Source organism: Micromys minutus, assembly GCF_963924665.1.
Source record: "Micromys minutus genome assembly, chromosome: 1".
In the NCBI taxonomy this organism is placed as follows: Eukaryota; Metazoa; Chordata; class Mammalia; order Rodentia; family Muridae; genus Micromys; species Micromys minutus.
Genome location: NC_137969.1, coordinates 95,374,298 through 95,400,450, shown reverse-complemented (window position 1 = coordinate 95,400,450; position 26,153 = coordinate 95,374,298). Strand labels below are relative to the sequence as shown.

At 41.5% G+C, this 26,153-nt stretch overlaps 1 protein-coding gene across 4 annotated transcripts in view; it reads right to left on the bottom strand.

Moving 5' to 3' along the window:
• The window catches only part of AGTPBP1 (ATP/GTP binding carboxypeptidase 1), a 120,659-nt gene that overhangs the window by 16,246 nt on the left and 78,260 nt on the right, over positions 1–26,153 (bottom strand). For all 4 annotated transcript variants that reach the window (XM_080914313.1, XM_080914311.1, XM_080914314.1 and 1 more), the window contains exons 18-23: positions 23,162–23,249; positions 18,049–18,193; positions 16,567–16,720; positions 15,355–15,535; positions 14,489–14,618; positions 1,324–1,455 (exon numbers count right to left, since the gene is read on the bottom strand). In XM_080914313.1, the coding sequence (XP_080770439.1) occupies positions 1,324–1,455; positions 14,489–14,618; positions 15,355–15,535; positions 16,567–16,720; positions 18,049–18,193; positions 23,162–23,249 (830 nt within the window). The remainder of the gene's footprint in view (positions 1–1,323; positions 1,456–14,488; positions 14,619–15,354; positions 15,536–16,566; positions 16,721–18,048; positions 18,194–23,161; positions 23,250–26,153) is intronic.

The following is a 26,153-nucleotide window of genomic DNA, read 5'->3' as shown; positions in this document are numbered from 1 at the left end:
AGCTGAAAGCAGATTTCATATTCACATTATATTTCTTCTGTTTAACTTGGGAATTAGAATAATTTTGTTTATCTCTCTCTCTCTGTCTCTCTCTCTCTCTCTCTCTCTCTGTGTGTGTGTGTGTGTGTGTGTGTACCTGTGAGAGTTTGTGTGTCTGAAGTGCTACTGGATGCTAGAAGAAGCTACTGGGTCTCTGGAAAACCCTGAGTTCCAGGGGCACATTTACTTAATGTGCACAACAGTTGAGAGCACTTCCTGTTCTCTCAGAGGACCTGAGTTTAGTTCTCGGAGCCCATACAGCAGTTCCCAATTGTCTGTAACTCTACCTTCAGGGGTTCTGATGCTTAGCCTCTGCAGGCACTAAACATAAACAGTGCACTGACACACCTGCAGGCAAACCATCCACACATAAATCATTTAAAAATATTTTTTAAAAAATCATTGCCAAGTAGCCTCCTGGACAGGATATGTATGAGGCAAACATTGGATACTTTCAGTGTCTGACATCATCTTACATCACATTCCTATTCACTGAGAGCTAAGAGGGAATATGCACTTTGATATGAAACCCTTTTAGAAGAATCATAAAACACATAACAATTTCTCATGAGAGAATTAATAATTTCCTACAGGCAATCAATGATCTACTTGGAGGCAGCAGATATGTGAGGGAAAAATTCTTAACCCCAACTGTAATTAGATTCAGAAATATTAGGGCTAGAACAAATAAAATATCCCACCCATGTAAAGAAATTTTATTAAGAAAATAAGACAAAGCCAAGTAGACAAAGGTCACCGATATGAATGCTCTTAAGCATTCTCAGACTTAATTTAGATTCAACACTACTCTGAACCAAATCTCAACATTAATCTATGAATGAATATCCTAGAATTCCAAGAGAAAGAAACAGATAAACAAAAGATCCACAAACAACAAAAAACCTACCCAGCAAAAACTTTTTAAGGAACAAGAGAAAAGTTGTCAGAATTCACCATGATTAAAGTGATATGGCCCAGAAAGAAAGTTGACCGCTTGCAGGGGCCAAAACCCCACCCCCACGGCAGCACACACGAGCACAGAATACACACACACACACACACACACAACTGGTATCCATGGGCAAAAGAAAAGCTACATGTCTATACCAAATACAAAAACCTATTCAGACAGAGAGCAAAGATCAATATAAAAGCAAACCTTAAGGCACAAGCTCTGAAACAGAAATACGAAGATGTAAATGTCACGTCTGTTCAACTCCCATGTACTAACGTTTCCTATGGCTTACATACTTCAAAGTCAAATGCTCGTGAGCCAGACATTACCCTGTATCCCATGTCTTCCACGACATCACAGGAAGCCGCGTTGTCATGGGTGTGCCACACTGTCTCTTTGATGCTGCAGCCATACATGAATACGTTCTTTTTTCGAGAATGGCCATGATAATCACAGTAGACCTTAAAGAGATCATATATTTTAGGAGTTAAAGCATATGTCAGAAGACACATTCTGTTGGTTCCCAGTGTGCTCACAGAAAATGTTTAGCCGGCTGAGTGATGCTAACCCCACTCTGTGTTCTAAATTCGTAGTTTCATTCCATGTCCAAAACTATTTTTCCAGTAAGCATTACAAGGTTTTGCATTTAAGGCTGCAAAAGAATGCTTTATTGTGATTTTTTACTTTAGTAAGTTTAGAATAAATTAAAACAAACCTCTTTGCCAAAATAAAAATTTGAATCTTCACATTCATATTTTACCAAATAAATGTAGATAATATCAAGCCAATCGAGCTGCCTCCTTTGATCCATTCATTTAAAAGGCCCTTCAACTTATTAAGAAATAAAACCCCATTTGGGGAAGAATTTATATTTAAGGTTTGAACTGATAACTCCTCAAAGGCGCTGTAGTAAACCTCAAGCTCTACAATTCTATTCTTTATCTCCTACTCGGCATCTGAAACACAATGAATGTGCTGTGCAGATGAGTGTGCTATGTCTCAGTTGTACAGACGCAGCCATTACAACCTCACACAGCTGTGAAAATATTTAATTTAAAGGAACATGAAAATGCTTTCATGAGAAAAATTCACAAAACTTTTAAATAAACTATTAACAGCATCATTTTAAAGTGAAAAGTAACATTAATTTCACTCCTCCATTTTTCTCTTTCTGAATGCAAGATTAGATAATTTAAGCACTAATGTAATAGGTTAAGGTCTGAAGCAATGATTATCATTAATACTCACAAATAAAAAGCAAAAGGTTAATAAAAATTCTAAGCAACAAGAATATGTTATTAACTTGATACTATAATCATTATAAAAGAGAACAGAAAGGATTTTGAAATTAACAGCTGGCTTTTATAATCAGAAAATAACATGTAAGGTAATAAACCACATGACTCCAGAAAGATTAAGGCTAGAAGCTCCCTATGTGTGAGCCCATAAGAGACAGAGACGGCATCTCACAAGATGCCTCTGGAAATCCACAAAGTACTTGAGGGGAAGGTACTGGGAAGAGCAGGAAACATGTGAGGAGCAGAGAGCAAGACACGCAGCCAGGAAACAGTCCCTGGTAGGCTGAGGATGCCTAGGTGGCCTGAAAATGAAAACCTGGGGTCCTCCCTCAGGGTATGCCCACAGCCCTCAATCCTCAAATCTAGTCATGGGTTTGGTGAAATGTTGACCTGGAAAACAGGTCAGCAGTGGCTAGAAATCACATGTCACATGTCACAATGTGAGATTCAGAGGATACCACCAAAGCCTTCTAAAGATCAAAGCTGATTTTTCAAACTGAGCTCCCCCTGGTCCTGAGAGCAGCAGCCAGCCTCAAGTGAGGAGGCAGAGAGGGTGTGTAGACAGAAGTGGGTAGAAGGACAGGTGACTGCGACAGGCCACAGAGGCCAGGAATAGGCTGGAAGTGCATAAGAAGGAGAGACGGAGCCCACTCAGTGCCCAGAAGCACATCATCAGTTGAGAATAACCTGGCATTTGATAGCTCTGAGCCCCCAGCCAGCAGGTGCAGCCAGGGTCTGATGATCAGTGATAAAAAGCTGGAGAAGTCCCACGAGTGTACTTCCTGTCTACAGCAGCTGCCCTCTGTAACATGGTTAGTTCTCAGAAAGTCCTCAAAGTCTGAAGGCAGATCCTCTGTTCTGCATGAGCCCAGTGCTCTAACTGCTTCACACACTCCCAGGGCATTCACAAGACACTCCTGAGCTAAAACAACCCCCCCCCAAAAAAAACCCAGGATTTGGAAGCCTTGGGAGCCTGAGAGCCTCCCCTCCCACAGGGATGCAAAGCTAAATGTGGCCAGCAGAGACCCCTGTATCACCAGGAAAAAACACTCCCACAGTGAGGATAGCTGGGGGATGGGAGGGGGGCGCAGCATTCATCCTATACAGACTCAACAGCAGCATAAACCACAGGAAAAGACAGGAGTGTGCAGTTCAACTCCTGCTTCTACTCATGGACCTGGCAGGAGTTCCAATAGCAGGTCTTCTTCCTCTTGTGATCTTCCTTTTGTCCTCTTGAAAGACCTGCTCCTCTATGTACACAGGAGCAGGATGTATAAACTTCACTGTGTGTACACAGGGGCAGGATGCACAGACTACACGTGTGTACACAGGGGCAGGATGCACAGACTTCACGTGTGTACACAGGGGCAGGATGTATAAACTTCACTGTGTGTACACAGGGGCAGGATGCACAGACTTCACATGTGGACACAGGGGCAGGATGCACAGACTTCACGTGTGTACACAGGGGCAGGATGTATAAACTTCACTGTGTGTTCACAGGGGCAGGATGCGCAGACTTCACTACCTTTAACTGGTTTCACTGCCGGTCTCATCCATGGACCCCTGGTCTCTTCTCCCCACTGGGCAGGGCGCTCCCCTGACATCCTTTCTCTGTGCGCTAAAGCACTGACTTCATCTCTTGTATTTATTGCCTTCTTACACTTACCTCCCTTTGATTTTTAATTTTCTTGTAACTGAGATGCCCCTTCCCTTTTCTTTTATCTCTCTAATCCCTTGCTAATTTTTACTCTCTGCCTCTTTCTTGTCTTTGACCTCACTTCTCCTCTTTGTCCCCATTCCTTCTATCTCCACACTTAGTAAATAATCTCTAACTGTGTTGTTACTGAGCAGGCATCTGGCTTTTGTCCCAATGGTGAGACTGGGGATTCAGCCTTCAAGGGTAAAATGCTCAATAAAAGAATCCATACCCCCCAAATCCAGAAGACACATCCAAACCAACAGATCTCAAAGTACAACAGAGAAACCCAACAAGAAACCACTTGCAACAGGACTCTTTCAAAAGATGGAAGCTCTTGCATGCCTGAGTTTAAAAAAATACTGGAATATGCAGAAAGCCAGGTGAAGATTGCTGGTAAAAGTGAACACAGGCATAACAGAGGTCACCAACACCAGGTAAGTTCAGCCCGTTACCTGGAGAAGAATGTCAGCCACACAGAGGACAGTGAGCCAGAAGGCTGAGAAAACCTGCAGCATGCATAAGTAAGAAAACTGAGACTTAGGGGAAATGCTATGTTAAAAATGAAAAGCTCAGTAACTCACACAAGAATCACAGTAGAAAGCAGCAACAACAGCTTGGACAAGTGGAAGAAAAGTATGAAAGGTGGAGAACAAGGCTTACAAATGCTACATGCAAGCTTCAGTGGGACAAGAACAGTATGGGTTCAGCTCAAACAAACTGGAAGCACGACCACCAGGCTACGGCTGCAGGGGACGGAAGGAGCTGACACAACACTCAGGCATAAAGAATCTTTTCAATGGAATTACAGTGGAAATTCCCAAACTTTGGGACATCGACTTTCAAACACAAGAGGCATTTGGAGTTCCAAAAATACATGAAGAGAGGCTTTCCCCAATACTTATTATAGTCAGTAAGACATTGCAATTCAAGAACCACAATGATAAGAGAAATAAGGAAAGTATCCCCTCGCCTTCAGACAGAAACACTGCAAGGACAGCCAGTCTTACCAGTAACACTGTGATGCATTTAAAACCTTAAATGCAACTGTCAAGCAAGACCACTTGTTGTTAAAGTGAGGGGTGAACAAAGACCAGCATAGACTAAGCAACTCATGACCACAAAGACTGCACAAGGCAACACTATACAGAGGAAAAGACAGTGCAGCAATCATGCAACACAGAAGAGGACACTGCACAGCAGGAGAGATGAGGGAGGAGTCTTCATTTCCAACACCATATCCATGCCAGGAGAGAGTACAGGAGAAATGTTAATCCAAGCAACTGGGGGGAGGGAGGCAGCAAAATTATAGCAACCAATAAAATATCTCATTAACAACCTTAAATGTAAATGCCCTCAACCTACCAATGCAGAGAGAGAGAACAGCTGGCAGGATTGAAAGAGATGAAAGATAATACTGTACATTCCAATGAAACAAAGAATCATATTCAAGCTAGAAAACCTAGAAGACATGGACACATTCTGTGACACATGTGACCTAAAACATTACAGTGAGAAGATACAAACAACTTGGACAGAATCATGATAATGCAGACTGAAGCAGTAATTTTAAAAATATACTGAGTTTCAGTTTCTGCCTGTGCCTGGAGCTGACCTGGTACCAGAGCACTCTGTACCCAAACCCCCTGGGAGAGAGCTGGTCTCACAGGAGGGCTGAAATACCCCGAGAGAGCACAGATAAGACCACCACTGCTGCTCTGTGTGTCCCACAGAGTCCTCAGGACACAAGAAACCAGGAGCAGTCTGGGACAGCAAGTCCTGGATACACCCAACAAACCAGAAAAGCAAGACTCTGGTTTAAAAATCACAACTCATAATGATGTTAAGAAGACTTTAAGAAGATCATAAATAAGTCCCTTAAAGAAATACAGGACAACACAGGTAAACAGGTAGAAACAGGTAGAAGCCTTTAAAGAGGAAACACTCGAGCACATCCATAAACACACACACACAAACACACACACACACACACACACACAAATTCTTTAGAGAAATACAGGAATACATGATCAAACATGTGAAGGAATTGAACAAAACCATCCAGGATCTAAAAAACAAAAATAGAAACAATAAATAAATCACAAAGGGAGACAACCCTGGAGATAGAAAACCTAGGAAAGAAATCAAGAGTCATAGACACAAGCATTGCCAAGAAAATGCAAGAGAAGGAAAAGAAAATCTCAGAGGCAGAAGATACTATAGAAAACATTGACACAACAGTAAAAGAAAATATAAAAACAAAAAAGCTCCTAACCAAAAACATCCAGGAAATCCGGGACACAATGAGAAGATCAAACCTGAGGATAATAGGTATAGAAGGGAGAGAAGGTTCCCAACTTAAAGGACCAGGAAACATCTTCAACAAAACTATAGAAGAAAACTTCCATAACCTAAAGAAAGAGTTGCCCATGAACATATAAGAAGCCTACAGAACTTCAAATAGATTGGACCAGAAAAGAAATTTCTCATGTCATATAATAGTCAAAACACCTAATGCACAAAACAAAAAAAAAAAAAAAATGAATATTAAAAGCAGTAAGGGGAAAAGGTCAAGTAACAAACAAAGGCAGACCTATCAAAATCACACCAGACTTCTCAACAGAAACCATGAAAATCAGAAGATCCTGGACAGGTGTCATACAGACCCTAAGAAAACACAAATGCCAGCATAGGCTACTATATCCAGTAAAACTGTCAATTATTATAGATGGAGAAACCAAGATATTCCATTACAAAAACCAAATTTACACAGTATCTTTCCACAAATCCAGCCCTACAAAGGATAATAAATGAAAAACTCCAAGGCAAGGAGGAAAACCACATCGTAGAAAAGGCAAGAAAGTATCTTCTTTCAACAAACCCAAAAGAAGGCACCCATACAAACATAATTCCACCTCTAACCACAAAAATAATGGGAAACTATAATCATTGGTCCCTAATATCTCTCAATATCAATGACTCAATTCCCCAATAAAAAGACATAAACTGGATATCTAAGGAGTACCCAACATTTTGCTACATACAGTAAACACACCTCAACGAGAAAGACAGACACTACCTTGGAATAAAAGGCTGGAATACAATTTTCCAAGCAAATGGTTGCAAGAAACGAGCTAGAGTAGCCATTCTAACATTGAATAAAAACAACTTTCAATCAGAAGTTATGACAAAAGATAAGGAACGACACTCCATACTCCTCAAAGGAAAAATCCACCAAGATGAAATCTCAGTCCTGAATATCGATGTCCCAAATGCAAGGGCACCTACATTCCTAAAAGAAACCTTACTAAAGATCAAACAAAACATTTCACCTCACACAATAATAGTAGGAGACTTCAACACAGCACTCTCATCAATGGACAGACCATGGAAACAGAATCTAAACAGAAACAGTGAAACTAATAGAAGTTATTAACCAAATGGATTTAACAGATTTCTACAGAACATAGCATCTAAAACAAAAGAATATAACTTCTCAGCACTGCATGGTACCTTCTCCAAAACTGACCATATAATCAGTCACAAAACAGGCCTCAGCAGATACAAAACGATTGGAATAACCCCATACATCTTATCAGATCACCATGGACTAAGACTGGTCTTCAATAACAACAAAAAAAAAAAAAAAAAAAAAAAAGACAGAAAGCCCACATACACATGGAAGCTGAACAATGCTCTACTCAATGGTAATGTGGTCAAGGAAGAAATAAAGAAAGAAATTAAAGAATTTTTAGCATTTAATGAGTCTTTAGAATTTAATGAAAATGAGGCACAACATACCCAAACTTATGGGAGGCAATGAAAGCAGTACTAAGAGGAACTCTTAGCTCTGAGTGCCTCCAAATGGAAACTGAAGAGAGCATAAACTAGTAGCTTGACAGTACACCTAAAAGCTCTAAAAGAAAAGAAGCAAATGCATGAAGTAGGAGTAGGTGGCAGGAAATAATCAAACTCAGAGCTGAAAGCAACCAAGTAGAAACAAAAAGAACTATACAAAGAATCAACAAAACCAGGAGTTGGTTCTTTGAGAAAATCAACAAGCTAGATAATCTCTTAGCCAGACTAACCAGAGCACAGAGACAGTATATAAATACACAAAATCAGAAATAAAAAGGGAAATATAACAAAAGAAACTGAGGAAATTTAAAAAATGATAAGCTCCTACTACAAAAACCTATACTCAACAAAACTGGAAAATCAGGATGAAATGGACAATTTTCTAGACAGATACCAGGTATCAAAGTTAAATTCGTATCAGATAAACTATCTAAACAGTCCCATAACCCCTAAAGAAAGAGAAGCAGTCATCAAAAGTCTCCCAACAAAAATAATCCCAGGACCAGATGTTTTTAGTACAGAATTCACAGAAGACCTAATACCTATACTCTCCAACCAACTCCACAAAACAGAAACAGAAGGAACACTACCTAATTCCTTCTATGAAGCCACAATTACACTTATACTTATTAAACCACACAAAGACCCAACAAAGAAAGAAAATTTCAGACCAATTTCCCTTATGAATATCAATGCAAAAATATTCCTCAATAAAATTCCCAAAAAACAAATCTAAGAATAAATCAAAATGATTATCTATCATGATCAAGTAGTCTTCATCCCAGGGATGCAGGGATGGTTCAATATACAGAAATCCATCAATGTAATCCACTATATAAACAAACTCAAATAAGAAAACCACATGACCATCTCATTAGATGCTAAGAAAGCATTTGATAAAATTCAATGCCCCTTCATGTTAACAGTCTTGGAAATATCAGAAATTCAAGGCCCATACTTAAACATAGTAAAAGCGATATACAGCAAACAAGTACCCAACATCAAACTAAATAGAGAGAAACTTGAAGCAATTCCACTAAAATCAGGGACTAGACAAGCCTGCCCATGCTCCCCCTACCTATTCAATATAGTACTGGAATTCCTAACCAGAGCAAAAGGAGGTCAAAGGAAGTCAAAGGGATACAAATTTGAAAGGAAAAAGTCAAAATATCTATTTGCAGATGATATGAGAGTATACGTAAGAGACTCCAAAAATTCTACCAGAGAACTCCTACAGCTGATAAACAACTTCAGCAAAATGGCTGGATACAAAATTAACTCAAACAAATCAGTAGCCTTCCTCTACTCAAAGGATAAACAGGCTGAAAAAGAAATTAAGGAAATGACACCTTTCACAATAGTCCCAAATAATATAAAATACCTTGGGGTGACCCTAACCAAGCCAAGTGAAAGATCTGTATGACAGAACTTCAAGTCTTTGAAGAAACAAATTGAAGACGATTTCAGAAGATGAAAGATATTCCAAGCTCATGAATTGGAAGGATCAACACAGTAAAAATGGCCATCTTGCCAAAAGCAATCTACAGATTCAATGAAATCCCCATCAAAATTCCAACTCATAATTCTTCATAGAGTTAGGAAGAGTAATTTGCAATTTCATTGGGAATAACAAAAAACCCAGGGTAGCAAAAACTATTCTCAACAATAAAAGAACTTCTGGAGGAATCACCATCCCTGACCTCAAGCTGTATTACAGAGCAATGGTCATAAAAACTGTATGGTATTGGTACAGAGACAGGAAGGTAGATCAATGGAACACAATTGAAGATCCAGAAATGAACCTACACACCTATGGTCACTTGATCTTTGACAAAGGAGCTAAAACCATCCAGTGAGGAAAAATTGCATTTTCAACAAATGGTGTTGGTCCAACTGGCAATCAGTATGTAGAAGAATGCAAATCGATCCATTCTTATCACCCTGTACAAAGCTCAAGTCCAAGTGGATCAAGGACCTCCACATAAAACCAGATACACTCAAACTAATAGAAGAGAAAGTGGAGAAGATACACTCAAACACATGGGCACTGGGGAAATTTCCTGAAAAGAGCACAAATATTTTATGCTCTGAAATCAAAAATCGACAAATGGGGTCTCATAAAATTGCAAAGCTTATGTAAGGCAAAGGACACTGTCATTAGGACAAAATGCCAACCAACAGAATGGCATTTTATAAAGATATTTACCAATCCTACATCAGATAGAGGGCTAATACCCAATATATACAAAGAACTCAAGAAGGTAAACTCCAGAAAATCAAATAAGCCCATTAAAAATGGGGTACAGAGCTAAACAAAGAATTCTCAACTGAGGAATATCAAATGGCTGAGAAGCACCTAAAGAAATGTTCAACATCCTTAGGCATTAGGGGAATGCAAATCATAACAACCCTGAGATTCCACCTCACACCAGTCAGAATGGCCAAGATCCAAAACTCAGCTGACAGCAAATGCTGGCGAGGATGTGGAGAAAGAGGTACACTCCTCCATTGTTGGTGAGATTGCAGGCTGAAATCTGAAATCATTCTGTTGGTTCCTCAGAAATTTTGACATAGTACCACCTAAAGACCTAGCTATTCCACTCCTGGCCATATGCCCAAAAGATGCTTCAACATTTAACAAGGACATATGCTCTACTATGTTCATAGCAGCGTTATTTATAATAGCCAGAATCTTGAAAGAAGCCAGATGTCCTTCAACAGAGAAATGGATACAGAAAATGTGGTACATTTATACAATGGAGTACTACTCAGCTATTAAAAACAATGACTTCATGAAATTCTCAGGCAAATACATGCATCTAGAAAATATCATCCTGAGTGAGGTAACCCAGTCACAAAAAAAAAAAAAAAACACTCATGGTATGCACTCACTGATAAGTGGGTATTAGCTCCAAAGCTCGGGATACCCATGATACAATCCACAGACCACATGAAGCTCAAAAAGAAGGACGAGCAAAGTGCAGATGTTTCAGTCCTTCTTAGAATGGGAAACAAAAATATCCTCAGGAGAAAATATGAAGACAAAGTTTGGAGCAGAGACTGAAGGAAAGGCCATCCAGAGACTGCACTACCTGGGGACCCAGCCTACATACAACCATCAAACCTAGTCAATATATTGCTGATGCCAAGAAGTACATGCTGACAGGAGACTAATATAGCTGTCTCCTGAGAGACTCTGCCAGAGCCTGACAAATACCGAGGCAGATGCTCACATCCATCCACTGGACTGAGAATGGGATTCCCCAACAGAGTAGTTAGAGAAAGAATTGAAGGAGTTGAAGGGATTTGCAACCCCATAAGATTAAAAATACCAACCAATCAGAGCTCCCAGGGACTAAACCACTATCCTAAGAGTAGAACTGGACGGACCCATGGCTCCAGCTGCACATGTAGCAGAGGATGGCCTTGTCGGGCATCAATGGGAGGAGAAGCCCTTGGTCCTGCCAAGGCTTGATGCCCCAGTGTAGGGGAATGTCAGGGCAGGGTGGGGAGGCAGGAGGAGATATGTGGGTGGGTGAACACCCACACTGAAGCAGGGGTACGGGGGAAGAGGGAGGGATATGAAGGGGAATCTGGGAAAGGGGATAACATTTGAAATATAAATAAAATATATCCAAGAAAATCAGTAAAAAGAAAGTAAGAGAGAAAGAAAGAAAGAAAGAAAGAAAAAAAGAAAGAAAGAAAGAAAGAAAGAAAGAAGAAAGAAAGAAAGAAAGAAAGAAAGAAAGAAAGAAAGAAAGAAAGAACAAACGGTTCAACAATTTAAAAACTAAAAATACACTGCAGATAGACTGGATGGATAATTCACTGTCAATTGCACTAACTCTTCACAGAAGAACTCATACAGTCTTCCATCCGAGAAGCAGGAGTAGAGCTGACTTCATTCTAGAAAGCCAGCACCACCACCACCCCAAACAGGCACAAACACCTAGGGGCCAGTTTCCCAAATGCAAAAAAGATCAATAAAACCCTTACCAAACAAATTCAAGACCATGTTATGATGGGCCACTGTGACTGAGCTGGCCTCACCCTGTGCAGCTGGCTGGATGCACATGAGTCAGGAAGTCATAAATGACTTGGGGACAGAAATTGCACAGACAAAGCCTTGAGCAGGCTGTACTTTTCCTCACAAAGAGTCTGAAGAAGCTAGGAATAGCAACACGGGTAGGCTGTATAAAACAAGCAGCAGTCAATATCACATTAAAGCAAGGAAACTGAGAGCATTTCCTCTCTAGCAGTGCTCAGGGCTTTAGCGGAAACAAAAAGAGAAACATTGCACAAGTAGAAAGAGAAGTCAAAATGTTCCTATCTGCAAAAATAAAGACAAAACCAGAAACACTCTCCTGTACATGGAGGGTCCCAAAGCCTATTAGAAACCTTACGACCTTGAGGCTGTCAGCAAGGTCAACACACAACCAGCACAGGAGTCAGCAGCCCATCTGGGTGTCAGCAAAGAATTTGCCAAGAGAAAGAGAAGGAAACTACCCGACTCGCGTTTATGTCAAAAGTGAATGCCTAGGAATAAATCTGACTAAGGAAATGAGAGCTTCTACATGAAAACTTGTGAGACCATGAAAAAGTGAAAGAAGACATCAAGAGGTGGACGTCCACACTGGGGGCTGACAGAGTTAACACTGAGGTTGACGTCCACACTGGGGGCTGACAGAGATAACACTGTGGTGGACATCCACACTGGGGACTGACTGAGTTAACACCATGAGTGAAGACAGCACATCAAGGGTGATCTACCGGCTCAATGCACTCCCAGTCTTAAGAGAAACAAGACCAATCCTAAAATCCGTATAGAAACACAAATGACCCTGAACAGACAAGCCAATCCTTAGCAGAAAAACAAAGATGGAGACACAGAGCTGTGGAAGCAAACGCAGTGTCGCACAGGCATAGAAACAGGCCTGAAACTGAGCAGAACTGAAGACTCAGAATGTGCACACTTATAGCCAGGGACAACAGACAGCTGCTGTGGCTTGCATGAGAACAGTCCCCACAGGCTAATGGAGTACAATGCTTGGTCCCCAGCTGGTGGAACTGCTTGGGAAATATTAAGAGCCTTGGCCTTACTGAAGGAGGTCTGTCACTGGAGGTAAGCTTTTAGGTTTCAAAAGTCCACACCATTCCTGGTTAATGCTCTGCCTAATGACTATCCCAAGACATGATCTCCTAGCCACCGCTCCAGCGCCATGCCTGCCTGCTGTCACAATCTCTATGCCCCACATAAACTACCTTCTAAAAATGGTCTTTACCATGATGCTATCACAGTAATAGAAAAGTAGCCAGAACAAGAGCCTTCTTAATAATGGTCCCCACACTGGACCCACACCTGCATCTCACAGCTGATACAGAATCCATCAAACACACTGAAGAGCTGATGCTAGAAGCAGGCATAGGCAAGTCTTTTCTGAAGAGAACTCAAGTAGCACAGAAAATAATTCCAATTAGCAAACGGGATTATACAGAATTAAAGTACCTGCAAGACACAGGAAATGATCCCTGACAGCCCTCCAAGACGGGCTGAAAGCTCACCATTAACTGCTCTTCTGAGAGGTCCTGGGCTCAGTTCCCAACTCCCACATTGGGCTGCTCATAACCCCCTGTATATCATATATCATAACTCCCCTAGCTTCAAGGGCCCCATGCCTTTGTCAGACCTGCTCAGGCACATAAACATATGTGCCATATATTCACACAAACACATACTTTTTTTATTCTTTAAAATGTTTTAAAAATTATTTCATTTATTGAATCTGGATATTTTCCCTGCGCACATACGCAGGCCTGCTGCCTGCAGAGCCCGGCAGACACTGGATGCCCTAGAACTGGAGTTACAGATCATTTTGAGCAGCATGTGTGTGCTGGCAATCAAAGTGGATCCTCTGGAAGAACCGAGTGTTCTTAATCACTGAGCCATACCTCCAGCCCTACATCTTCTCTTCTTTGTGTTTTTGTTTTGGGTTGTTTGTGTTTTGTTTGTTTGTTGGTTGGTTGGTTGGGGGATCGATATTTGCCAAATACACATCCAAGGATTAATATGCAAACACTATGAATAATTTTTAATAAAAACCAAAATTGCCTGCTCAATAAATGGTATAATGAACCAAAAATAAATAGTTCCCAAAAAAGAACTAGAAATGGTTAAGAAATATGTGAAAAGCAGACTGGGGGCTCATATAGTAGAGAAAAAAAAAGAAAAACAACTCTCTATGTCACCCTGAATTCCACATCTGCACTGTGGATGAGTACACCATCCTACACACTCGCAAAGATAAAGAAATAAATGTAATTTTGTTGGGTTTTTTTGTTCTGAAAGTATTTGGCATCCTCAGCCACCAGAGAAATGTAATTAAAGCTGCTCTGAGACTTCTCATAGCAGAACAGGAGACCCATGGAGGGAGGTCAGAGAACCAGCTGGGGTGGAGCAGCAAGGATGGGGAAGGCAGCGGGCAGGGACATGAAGAACAAGGTGCAGTCATACAAAGGGGTGAAGACTCGGTGAGGACTGTCACTTTGCATGCTAATATAAAAATATAACTTAAAACATACTAAGTTACTAATCAGCAAATACACTTGTGTGTACAAAGGCAAAGAAACAGGGCCACATACCAGAGGTAAGCGCTTCACTGCAGCCAGATACTGGAGTAGCCCCTTTGCGTGGTAAATTGTGGGGTGTAACTCTGGGTTTGGACTTTGCCACTGTCTGTTCAAATCCTCTCCACTTAAGGAGCAGCGGTGACTACACACACACACAAAGGCAGAGAGACAAAAGTAAGGATTCAAGGAGATGCAGATGGGGCTCAAATGAACACACTGTATCCATTAAATAAACTTGTATCCACTGTTTGCTACATGGAAAACCTTATGTCACACTATGTAACAATGGAGATTTCAAATCTAAAAGAAACTTTTGTAAGTTACTGTATAAAATGTATCAAATAGCCCCATTCTCTCTTGCCTAATAGCGACCACTCCCAGTACTCACTGTGTGCTAATGTATTAGCTGTCCTGTACACTCACTGTGTGCTAATGTATTAGCTGTCCTGTACACTCACTGTGTGCTAATGTATTAGCTGTCCTGTATACTCACTGTGTGAGAAAGGCAAATCTATGAATTGTGCAGTCCTGAGGAAGTGTAAACTCACCTTCTTCCTAGGAGCTGTGCACTAGTGTTATCAAGCACCACAATCTACAGTCACACCCTCAACAAAGGAAGCAGGACGTGTGTGCTAGGAGCTTATGTCCTGACATAGCTTTCTAAGACAACTCAACAAAGTATTCATAAAGTTACATTCCCATGGAATTATAACACTAGCACATGCATTTAAAAGCCCATCAAAAACTTGTGGTTTTTTTTCCTAGGAAAAAGAAACATCAAGCCCATTATTTGAATTGACTTGAACACTACTAGATCATCAAATTAAATGTAGCCACCGTACCAACTGTGAGAGTCCTATAGCCACTGCTTAACTTACTTTCCATTGATGACACCATCTGGATTTAGCATGGGGACAATTTTAAAAATGTATGACTCCCGTAGGCTCTGGGCAGTTGGGCTGTTGCTCATGAGGTACTCCAGTGTTCCCTTCATGACCCAGCTTGCATTAGTTTCTCCAGGATGTACCCGAGCAGACAGGAAAATGTAAGGGCGAGTTCCTAAAGTGTACACAAAAGCTCAATTAGAATGAATGGCTACTAAAATTCTGAATGGCGCTTCACTTTGGAGCTCTAGAACTCTCCCCAGTCATGAATTCAGTGGGGAGTCACGATGCACACACTACATGCACACTGTGCACTAGTCCTACAAAAAAAACAACAGAGAATGTATGTGAGCTGCCAGGCACCGAGTCCAATATGAACAAATGTATGGCACTGGGGCCACGTGACTCTCTCCTACTGATTAATGTAACTGGAAAAAGATTAGCTCTTGAGGGTAAGCATAGCTGTACAAAGAATAGCACCTGAGAAAAATATAAAATTGTGTTTCATAAACTCATGGGGAAAAGAAAAATATTAATGTAAATCTGAACAAACAAACCACAGCACAGAGGAATGTGTGATACAGAATCAACAGAGCAGTCACTGCATTTACACAGTCGGCAAACACCATATACCTCACCACCCACGCCCATGCACAGTACTGCATGTGCATACACACCCACACACACACTCACACTCTCTCTCTCTCTCTCACACATACACACACTCACTCTCTCTCTCTCTCTCTCTCTCTCTCTCTCTCTCTCTCTCTCTCTCTCTCTCTCTCCCTGTCTTGCTTACTCTCACGCTCTATTCTACTTTGAAATACTTATCAAAAGTTGAATTGTGTTCTTTTTTGCACTACCACGCAATTCTAAACTTAGTGGTTGAGAAAAACAGTGGCAATTTAGCGCTAGCTATCAAAATATTTGAACTCTAAATGTACGATTATATTTTAGCTTCAGCATAATTTCTAGAAATAAGAATTTAAATATGACTATCAAAGAAATTCTGAGAGGAAATCTCAGGCAACTCTCTCACTTCCCAAAGTGGTCAACTGAGGCACAGAGGTGTCTACGGTTAGATGCAGGACTGAGACTAGAATCCAAACCTCCTCACGACTGCTCTTAGAATTACTTGTTATAAAGTACATAGGAAGCAAATGCAAGGAGGACGTGTGATGTTTGCAGAGAAGAAGACAGACTTACGGAATTGGCAGATATGTTCATAATAATTGGACTCTGGCATTGCTGTTATGGTCACCAAAGGACAGCTGTTTCCGGACAAGGTTTCACACAACACATCTTTTCGAAAATAGATTTGTTGAGGATTGTGTGCTGATTCCAATTTTTGAAGATGCATCTTGACAAAAATTTAAGAGCAAAGTATGTGATCATTTACAAGTCCCTATAGATGTACGGAAATAATGTATCTTCAGATCCATAGAACTACAAGTATGTCTGATTCTTAAGACTCACCTATAACCACCAGTGCCAAGTAAACTAGAGCCATGAACATGTGAGGAACAGGAGAAAGGTGGCGCCTGCTAGTTACACTACGCCAGTGCGATCACCCTATGTGGAATCAATGTTCTAAACAAAGGCTTAGCTGCCAATCTGGGCTATGAGAAAAGCATTTGGTTTTCAACGAATTTAGAATTTTGGACTTATGACTAAGGTCACATTAATCACAAGCTAACATTACAAGCCACAAATTATGAACAATTTCTTTGATTTCTAGGTGTGCGCGCGTCCGTGTGCGCACCTGTTCGTGGTATTTGTATTTTTCAGTGAGTCAGTGAGCGAGGCCTTCCTTTCACTTGAGTATCTGATTTCCTCCCACACCCTTGCCATCAGATCAGATACTGTGTGGTGCTCTGCCTCTCGCAGCGGTGCTTACTCACTCCAGTCAGCTCACTCAGCTCTGTACAATACAAACATCTAATGTTAGAGCTCTCACATGCTCTAAGGAGCTGGAGTCTCAGCGTAGAGAATGAACTTGGTTCTTATGCCAAACATTAATTTTCCTACAGAAAAATTCAAAACAATTCAGAATGCAGCTTTATTTTCGTACTGTTACAAGATTCCCTACTAGTTTCTACAAATTTGTATTTATTTATATTTTTATTATAGTGCTTTTAGTTAAGCAAACAGAAAACTCATTTAGTTAAGATTTGGTCACAGAAAGTTGGAGAAGTATGAGTTTCTACAGGTGATATGTGAAATATCTTCCCAGGTCTTTGTTATTTGTGGAAGCACAGGCTCGGCCTGTGTGCACACCGTGTGAGTGCAGATGAAGACAAGCTGCCGGCTGCTTTTCTACAGCTCCTCTTTCTCCTCTTTCCTGAGACAAGGCCTCTCAGGGAACCTGAGCCAAGCACCTGGGATCCACGGCATCTGCCCCGGCAGTGGGGTTCTGGGACTTACTAGACCACATCTGGTTTTGCTCTGTGGGTGTAAAGTGGGGTCCATCCTCACTCTGTGGCACCAGCACTTTAATGTCTGGGCGTCCCCTGCCTCTCAGAGTGGCCACTCAGCCCGTCCCACCTGTCATGTTTCCAACAAGTACTAATCCCTACTGATGCTCTACATTCTATTGATATACTTAACCAGAAGCAAGTTTTCCCGACTACCTGATACTTACTCGCAATACAAACCGATATTCGCAAGTTTACCACCAGCACCTCTCACCTGCAGAGTTGAATATGTATACGGATAGTGATAGGCAAAATAGCAAACATCATCTTTATGCGGGAAGTTCACAGTGAAGGTGATTGTGTAGTAGGACTTTCCCTTCTGGCCACCTGCAGCAACTGAACTTCTTGAGAAGTGATTTCTGTGATCAAAAAGCATAAAGAACTTATTTTCCATGCATAGATGTTCTGATTTCATGTGCTAATTTTATTAAGTACAATTTCAGAGAGAAATCCCAGTGGGCATTTAGTTTAGCTGAACTGCCTTATCCAATAGACACTGCTTTAGTCACTTTCCTATTGCTATGACCAAGACAATTTACAGAAGGAAGAGTTCACTTAGGGCTTAACAATTTCAGGTTCCATACTGCTATGACCATAGCAGGAAGTATAGCATCTGGCAGGCAGGCAGGCAGGCAGGCAGGCAGGCAGGGTGCTGAAACAGTAGCTCAGAGTTAATGTCAGAGTCCACAGAACGAGGCAGACAGCATACTGGAGGTGGAGTGGGCTTCTGAATCTTCAAAGCCACACATTTTCTCCAACAAGGCCACACCTCCTAGTCCTTCTCAGACAATCCCACCAACATGGACTAAGTTTTCAAACCTATAACCCAACGGGCCACCACCTGGCAGCACTGCTCTGCTCTAAACTGAGAGCTCGTGAAGCTCATACTCTCATCTGTGATTCACCGCATCAGTGTATGTCATCCATGAGAACTCCCTCCATCGGTTAACAGGCTGAGGACCACATTCCTGTAGCCGGATCAAGCCACAGCACTTGGCACTTTACCATAATTAGTGTTAAGATTAAGAGAGAAAACTGGCCAGGAAGGCTGTCGTCTCCTAATGCTTCCTGGAGTGGCAGGAGGGAAAGTCTGCAGCATCACAGATGCTGTGCTCTTGCCAAAGTAAACCTAAGCCTAGAATGCTTTTACAGCTAACTGATGGTGTACGCCGTCTCAATACCAAGCATTTGTTCATAGAAAAGACGCAATCAGCAAAGGACAAACTCCTGTATGAGAAAGAAGCCAGTTTAACAGAGCAGAGAAATGGGAAACCTACTAATGAAAAGTGTTTTAAGAAACATATGAACATAGATTAAGTATAACTTGTGATGAGTCAGGGAGATCAGTAGTGACCAACAGACATTTTTCACATGAAATACTTTCAAGAGGGTGTTTTTTCCCAAAAACTGTTTGTTCTTTTCTGCTAATAGTTCTACAAGTAAATCATACTTTCCAGGCTTCTATACTTAAAAAATGTAATGTGTACTCTTTCATAAAACCTAATTTTAAAAAAAAGTACCAAGCGACATTTATATGACCCCTAGTGAAACCTGAACATTGACTAGATTATAGTAAAAATAATTTTGTAATTTTTCTGGTGTATAGTGTGTATGGCAAGGTGGTTAGATGATCTTAAGGGGTCTCTGTGCTTTAGAAATAAGTATTTCTGTACAAAATATGGTATCTGACAACCGCTTTTAAAAACTCAGCATGTGGGCCACTAGCAAGACGGGTCAGTAGACAAAGACACCTTCTGCCAAAGCTGTCAACCTGGGTCCGATACCTAGAACCATGTCACAGGAGGAAAGAACCCAACACCAAAGTTGTCCTTATACCTCCACACAAAAGCAGTGTCAGGTGCTTCCACCTTCCAACACCAGCCTCACAATACAAATAAATAAGTGTTAAGGAACTTTCACAAGTCAGCATGGAGGTCGGGAGCTCTGAAATGCACACAGAACTGAGCACAGGACAGTAGCTGTTCAGAGTGGGCAGCAAACACCTGGGACGACCTCCGGTTCATAGCTTCAAAGACCTGAAGTATTGCTGACACAGGCATTTACAGACACTCTGTCAACATAATTCCTAAGGCTCTAAAACCTCTTAAAACAGGGCTTACAGGCTATCTATTCACACGCAAATTCAAACTACTCTTCATTAGCTTCATCACAGCATCTTGAATGGGCAGATAACTGCAAGTGCTGAGAATGGAGAAACATACAAAACAGTTCTCTGAACTGGCAGCTAACTGAAGGAATGCGTATGTCTGTAGTGAGAGTCTGGTTCCTTATAAAACCCAGTTATGCTATGTGAATGTGTTTTTGTTTTAATCCCAGGTGTGGGATGAGAAACCACTTCATGGCAGGTGATTATGATTTTCCTGGTACACTAACTGGGGTGTAATTTTTCTCCAGCTGCAGACAGTTTAATTCTGAAGACTCTGGGGAGGGCTATAAGTAGGAAAACTCCAAGAGGGCTGAGCAGGAGGCTGCTTTTCCCCCTGGTGCTTCTGGTTGCTGCTTTTCTTTTATCAAATGGTCGTGAGAAACAAGACAAGAAGAAACTGGATATTCTGCAAACGAAAACTGGACTTGCCCTAAGGAACTCAACCTCCTAGTCAGTAAGAAGCCTAGAGATGTCTATGTCCCTTTTCCCCTCTAATCTTCTTTCTCTTCTACATAGTGCTGGGGGTTGGAAGGGAAATAGTTATTAAAAAAAACCAATAAAGTAGTAAAAAATATGCTAACATATGCTATCATACACGTTCCATGAAGTTACAGCTATAAACAAATAAGACACACATGTTGACAGAAGACAACTATGTTCTATTTATAACAACAGTCTCCAATCCTTAGTATAATATAAGACTTCTAGAAAAAAACCACAACAACACATGTAACATGAAAAACAGTTAACCAATAAATGCTAAATTGCACTGAATTCCAGTTTGGTCTGAGAGTAGCCAGACAAAAAAGCAAAAACTCCTGTTACTGCTACTTACACGGAACAGAACTTAACTGTGCTATGGTCACCCATGTGCCAATGTGAAAAGAATGAAAACACATATAGAGAAGCATGGGTGTGCTGATATTTAATAGCCTGAGCAATTCTTCCAAAACCATGCCCACAACTGCCAAGGTCAGCACTGGGTCGCTGCAACTCTCTAGGACTAAAGAGATGAGCCAGGGCTCTCGTTAAAGACACTGCAAGCATTGTAAGGTGGAGATCAGGGCACATGCTTCCTTTGTCTCTGCTTCTTATCCATGTGATACATATTTTACTGACAAACATGAGTGATGGAACCTTCCTGAGATGAAGCCCATTTCTTTCTCAGAAAGTAACAGAATTTCAGATCCAGGTTCCAAGGAACACAAACTGTTAGGCTGGCTTAAATTCTGGACATCGTCACATTCGCAAAGCAAGGAGACATCAGTGCTAGTCAAGGACAACATTAAGAATCAAAGACCACTTTATGGAAACTTCAAGATTACCAGGACAGAAACTGGCATCCAAAGGAGATAAATACCAAGACCAAAATTAGAAACATACAACATCTTGTGTGACTGATAGAAAATCATCATTAAAAAATAGAATTTAAAAAATTAAAAATTCAAAAATCTATTTTTATTTTGGGAGAGGTTGCAAGAGCAGAGAGCAGAGATAAGGAGATAGGGAGATAACTGGGATTGAGGCACGTGGTATGAAATTCACAAAAAAAAATTTTTTTCAAGAAAAAGTTAAAAACAAAATTTTAAATGGTTAGTTTAGATGCAGGTTTGAAAATCTGAACATTTCTACTATTTGCATTCATGTTCAAACAGGAAACCACAGGGAACTCAAGTCTCATTAACAGGCCTAAGCTGTTAGATGAAGCTCATAGCAAACGATGTCCTCTCAAGAGTATAAAGCATATATTCTATTAGTAAAGAAAGAGAATCCATGCTGTCGAAGTACATGTCTGCCCATTTGAGAGAGAGGCTGGACAGAGTTATAAGTCAGATACTTACATGGTTTCCATTTTAAGAGATTAACCTGAAAGTATGTGTGCATTAGGGAAGTATTTCTGAAACGACAGAAGCAATCTGTAGTCATGGGCCTTCCCTCAAAGAACTGTCTGACCTACTCACACAACAGCCTTTGCAGTCATGAGGTAGTAAGCCACACCTTCTAGCCTTGGGCACAGAAGTGCACTTACACAACCAGCAAGAGCTCCCAGGCACAAGGATAAAGAGGTCATGTAGAAAACTGGGATGAAGGATGAACAAGGGGAAAAACTTCAGCCAACCATGTGGGTATGAGACACATGCACCGTGCTCCTGTTGTATTGTGCAGGAAGGAGAATTAGCATTATAAAACACTTTCCATGTAGAATTAGAGTAAAATAGGAAGCAAGGACTAAGACTGCTACATCATGTACAAGTAAAGTTGTAATCATAAGTAGCATCTAAATCATACACCACCCACCCTCCCATTCTGGCTCAGGGAACACTTCAGAAGAGGGGGAAGAAAGATTCCACAATCCAGACTGAAGCAGTGGCTTCTGGATATAACAGGACAGCTGTGCTTATGAACTCAGAGTAGCTGAGACTGCTGCAGGCACCAGGTCCACAAGCCTCCACTCCAATCAGGGACACTATGGACAGTCGCTAGCTTCTGGAGCACAGAGCTGGTTTTCTTGTAGGTCAACAATCCTTCAACAGATGTCCCCACACAAGTACACAGGCAGCACAAATTAGACTCCATGTGTTATTTCACAAAGGGGTGGGGGGAGAGGGAAAGAAAAAGGCAAAGCACTGGGGTCGGGCAGGCAGGAGTGGAGCTGAAGGAGTTAGAGGCAGTGAGGGATGAGTAGGGTCTAAATACATTGTATGAAATTCCTAAAGAGTCAATAAAAAGTAAAGTGCCATGGCTAAAGGGAGCAGGGGAGGAAAGCATTTATGTGGCTTACACATCCACAGCACTGTCCAGCTCTAAAGTTAGGACAGGAACCTGGAGACAGGGGCTGACACAAAAGCCATGGAGGGTGCTGCTTACTGGGTCCCTGGGGCTTGCTCAGACTGCTTTCTTATAGAATCCAGGACACCAGCCTAGGCATTGAACCTTCCCTATAGGATCCAGGACCGCTGCCCACATAAGGATGGACCCTCCCATATCTAACTACTAATTAAGAAAATAACCTACAGGCTTGCCTACAGTCCAGGAATTTTCTTAAAATCAAGGCTCCCCCTTTCCCCCTGACTAGCCAGCATACATACTTGGTGTTTTCACTGTCACAGTGAAATGGGATGGAATGTAGCCTTCTGTGAACTTCTGTAAAAATACTCACTTGTAGTAACAAATGTCAGTACCCATACGAATCCACCATGGTCTGGCATTTAGTGCTTCCTGTACTGAATACATAAGTGGCTGCATACCTTTGAAAGAAGAGGAAAGGAAAGAATTCTTTTCAGAACTCATGTAACAATGAATCTTGTCTTTTAGAAAGCACCAAAATTTCAGAAAAACTGAGGTATACTACAATTTATTATTTTAGGATGTAGTAGAGAAATCTGAGTAATTTCTTAAATTATAACTTAATCAATATTCCCTTGTAAAGTTCAACTAAAATGGAATAACTTTAGAGTGAATGGCTACCAATTATTTTCTGTTAAATAGTTGTTAAATTGTTTGATCAATTAAAGATAATTTATTCCTCATTAAAAAAAAAAAAAACTCAATAAAGAAATCGTGGAGGGAGATGGTCCTAAAGGTAAAACTTGTCCTGCAAGCATGAGGCTCCATTAACCCTCAGAAGTCATGGAGACAGCAGTCCCTGTCTGTAACCTGCAAGCTCCTAGATGATGAGAAGCTTGTCCAGTTAACCTGACCAAAGCAGCAGCCCACAACAAAGACAGACCCTGGCTGAAGCAAAATGAAAGGGTATGCATGCTTGCATATACACAGGCATGTGCTCACATGCCACAGAGCACACATGCACACCACAATGCATGCACAGGCCCCTGCTTGTGTCCTGGCCAGTCTTACATCAGTATGTGACAAGCTAGTGTTCTGAGAGGAGGGAATTTCGTCTGAGAAAATGCCTCCCAAAGACCCAGCTGTAGGACTTAATTAGTGATTGACAGGAAGGGCCCGGCTGTGGGTGGTGCCATCCCTGGGCTGGTAGTCCTGGACTCTATAAGAAAGCAGGCTGAGCAAGCCAAGGGCAGCAGGTCAGTGAGCAGCACCCCTCCATGGCCTCTGCATCAGCTCCTGCCTTCAGGTTCCTGCCCTGTGTGAGGTCCTGCCCTGGCTTCCTTTGTGACCAGTGCTATAGAGGTGTGAGTGGAATTAACCCTTTCCTCCCCAGTTGTTTTCTGGCCTTGGTGGGAACTGATAATGAAAGTAAGATTAAACAGACATTGTACTTTCCACATGAGCTTTAGAACAGCACCCCTTGCCCAGGCATAGTGCTGCACCCCTTTAATCCCAGCACTGGAGAGACAGACACGTGGATAGATATCTGTGCCCCAGGTTGGCACAGTCTACATGGTGAGATCTCACCTCCCTCTTCCCCACAAAACAAAACAAAACAAAACAAAAACAAAAACAAAAACAAAAAAAAAAAACGTAAAATCATCTTCATTCTGTAACCTGATACACTAGACTTTTTAACTGGACTTACGTTAAACCTGTAATTTTAAAAACACTGACGGCTTTTCCTGAGAGCTGGCTTGATTTTAAATCCTACCTTCAGTATGGAATCATTGTCCTGGTGTAGAAATATTTCATTAAATATATTCACATTTTATAAGGTTCCTTTTCCGTTCTAACTGGCTCTTCCGATTCTGTGTAAGGCTCACCGTAAATAAATGCTAACACACATACCAACCCATAGCAGTCATGCTGCCTCCTGGCCCTCTGGGGGAGGCGAACCTACCATGTGGTCATTGATGACAGACCCTCCTACTGTGTGCGTCTCAATGGCACAGGCCTCCTTAGGAAGTTACTGTTGTTTTCTATTTTCATTGCATTTCAAGAAATCAGAACCTCCAACCCTGATAGTGAATATACTAATAAGAACAAATGACCATTTCTCATAATCTTAACCAAAAATGTTATACAGTACTCAATGCAATATTGGCCAAGTTTCTCACATCAGTTCTATCAAGAGACCATGGCTCATCCCCATGTGGCAGATAGAGCTGTGCTTAGATGTGTAAGTAGTCACCGTGTCCCCTCAGCCACACGCCATACATGGTAAGTGCTAAGTAACTTACATGGTGTTAATTCCATCTCCACAACTCTGACTACATTTAAAACTTAGGATCATTTTATTCATGGCCTTTCAGCACCATCAAAAGAAAACCATGGCTCCCCTCACACCACTGATGGGCCCACTGGAAGCTGGAAGCTCCTTATTGTGAGCCACCTTGGTTATTATCTACAATTCTGCACCTGGATTAAGTTGCTTCTTTTCTTAGATTTATTATTTTTAAATGTGTGCGTGTGCATTTGAGTGCAGTAACTAGGGGCAGAGATGTAGGAGGTGTAGGCACCCCTGGGGCTGGAGTCACAGTCAGCTGTGTGCCACCTGACAGGGACACTGACCACCGGACAGCAGTCCTCTGCCAAAGCAGAGAGCATTCTCAACCAAGTATCTCTCCAGCCCTGTAGGTCAGTCCTTCTAAAAATGAAGTACTGAGACCACACTAGGCTCAGAAAAGTAAACTTAAAGCCATTTGAATATTTTCATCAATTTTTAGAATAAATAACAAAAGTATTTGTTTAGTTTCTTAAAGCAGGGTCTCCTGTGGCCTAGGTGAGCCTTGAACTCCTGATCCTTCCACTCCCCGTTTCCCCCTGCTGAGAGAGTGTGGGAGCACACACCACCTGTTTAAATCCCTACTTTGGGAGGGCTGGAGAGATGGCTCCACAGTCACGAATACCTACTGCTCTTCCAGAGGACCCAGGTTTATTGCCAACACCCACACAGCGGCTCACAACCATCTAGAACTCCAGTTCCAGGAGATCCAACTCTTTCTTCTGACCTCCAGTACCTGACAAGCATGTTCTGAACATATATTCAGGCAAAACACCCAAACACATACAATAAAAAATGTTAATTTTACTTTTGGGGACTGGTAAGACAGCTCAGAAAGAACACTTGTTACACAAGCATAAGGATCTGAGTTCAAATCCTCAGCACACATGTAAGAAGCTGGCTGTGGCTATATGTGTCCCTATAACCCAGCACTGAGTGGGCACAGAGAGGATAGGATCCCTGGGCCTTACTAGAGGCCAGCCTTGCTCAAGGCTGAGAATCCTGTCAAGGGAGTAAG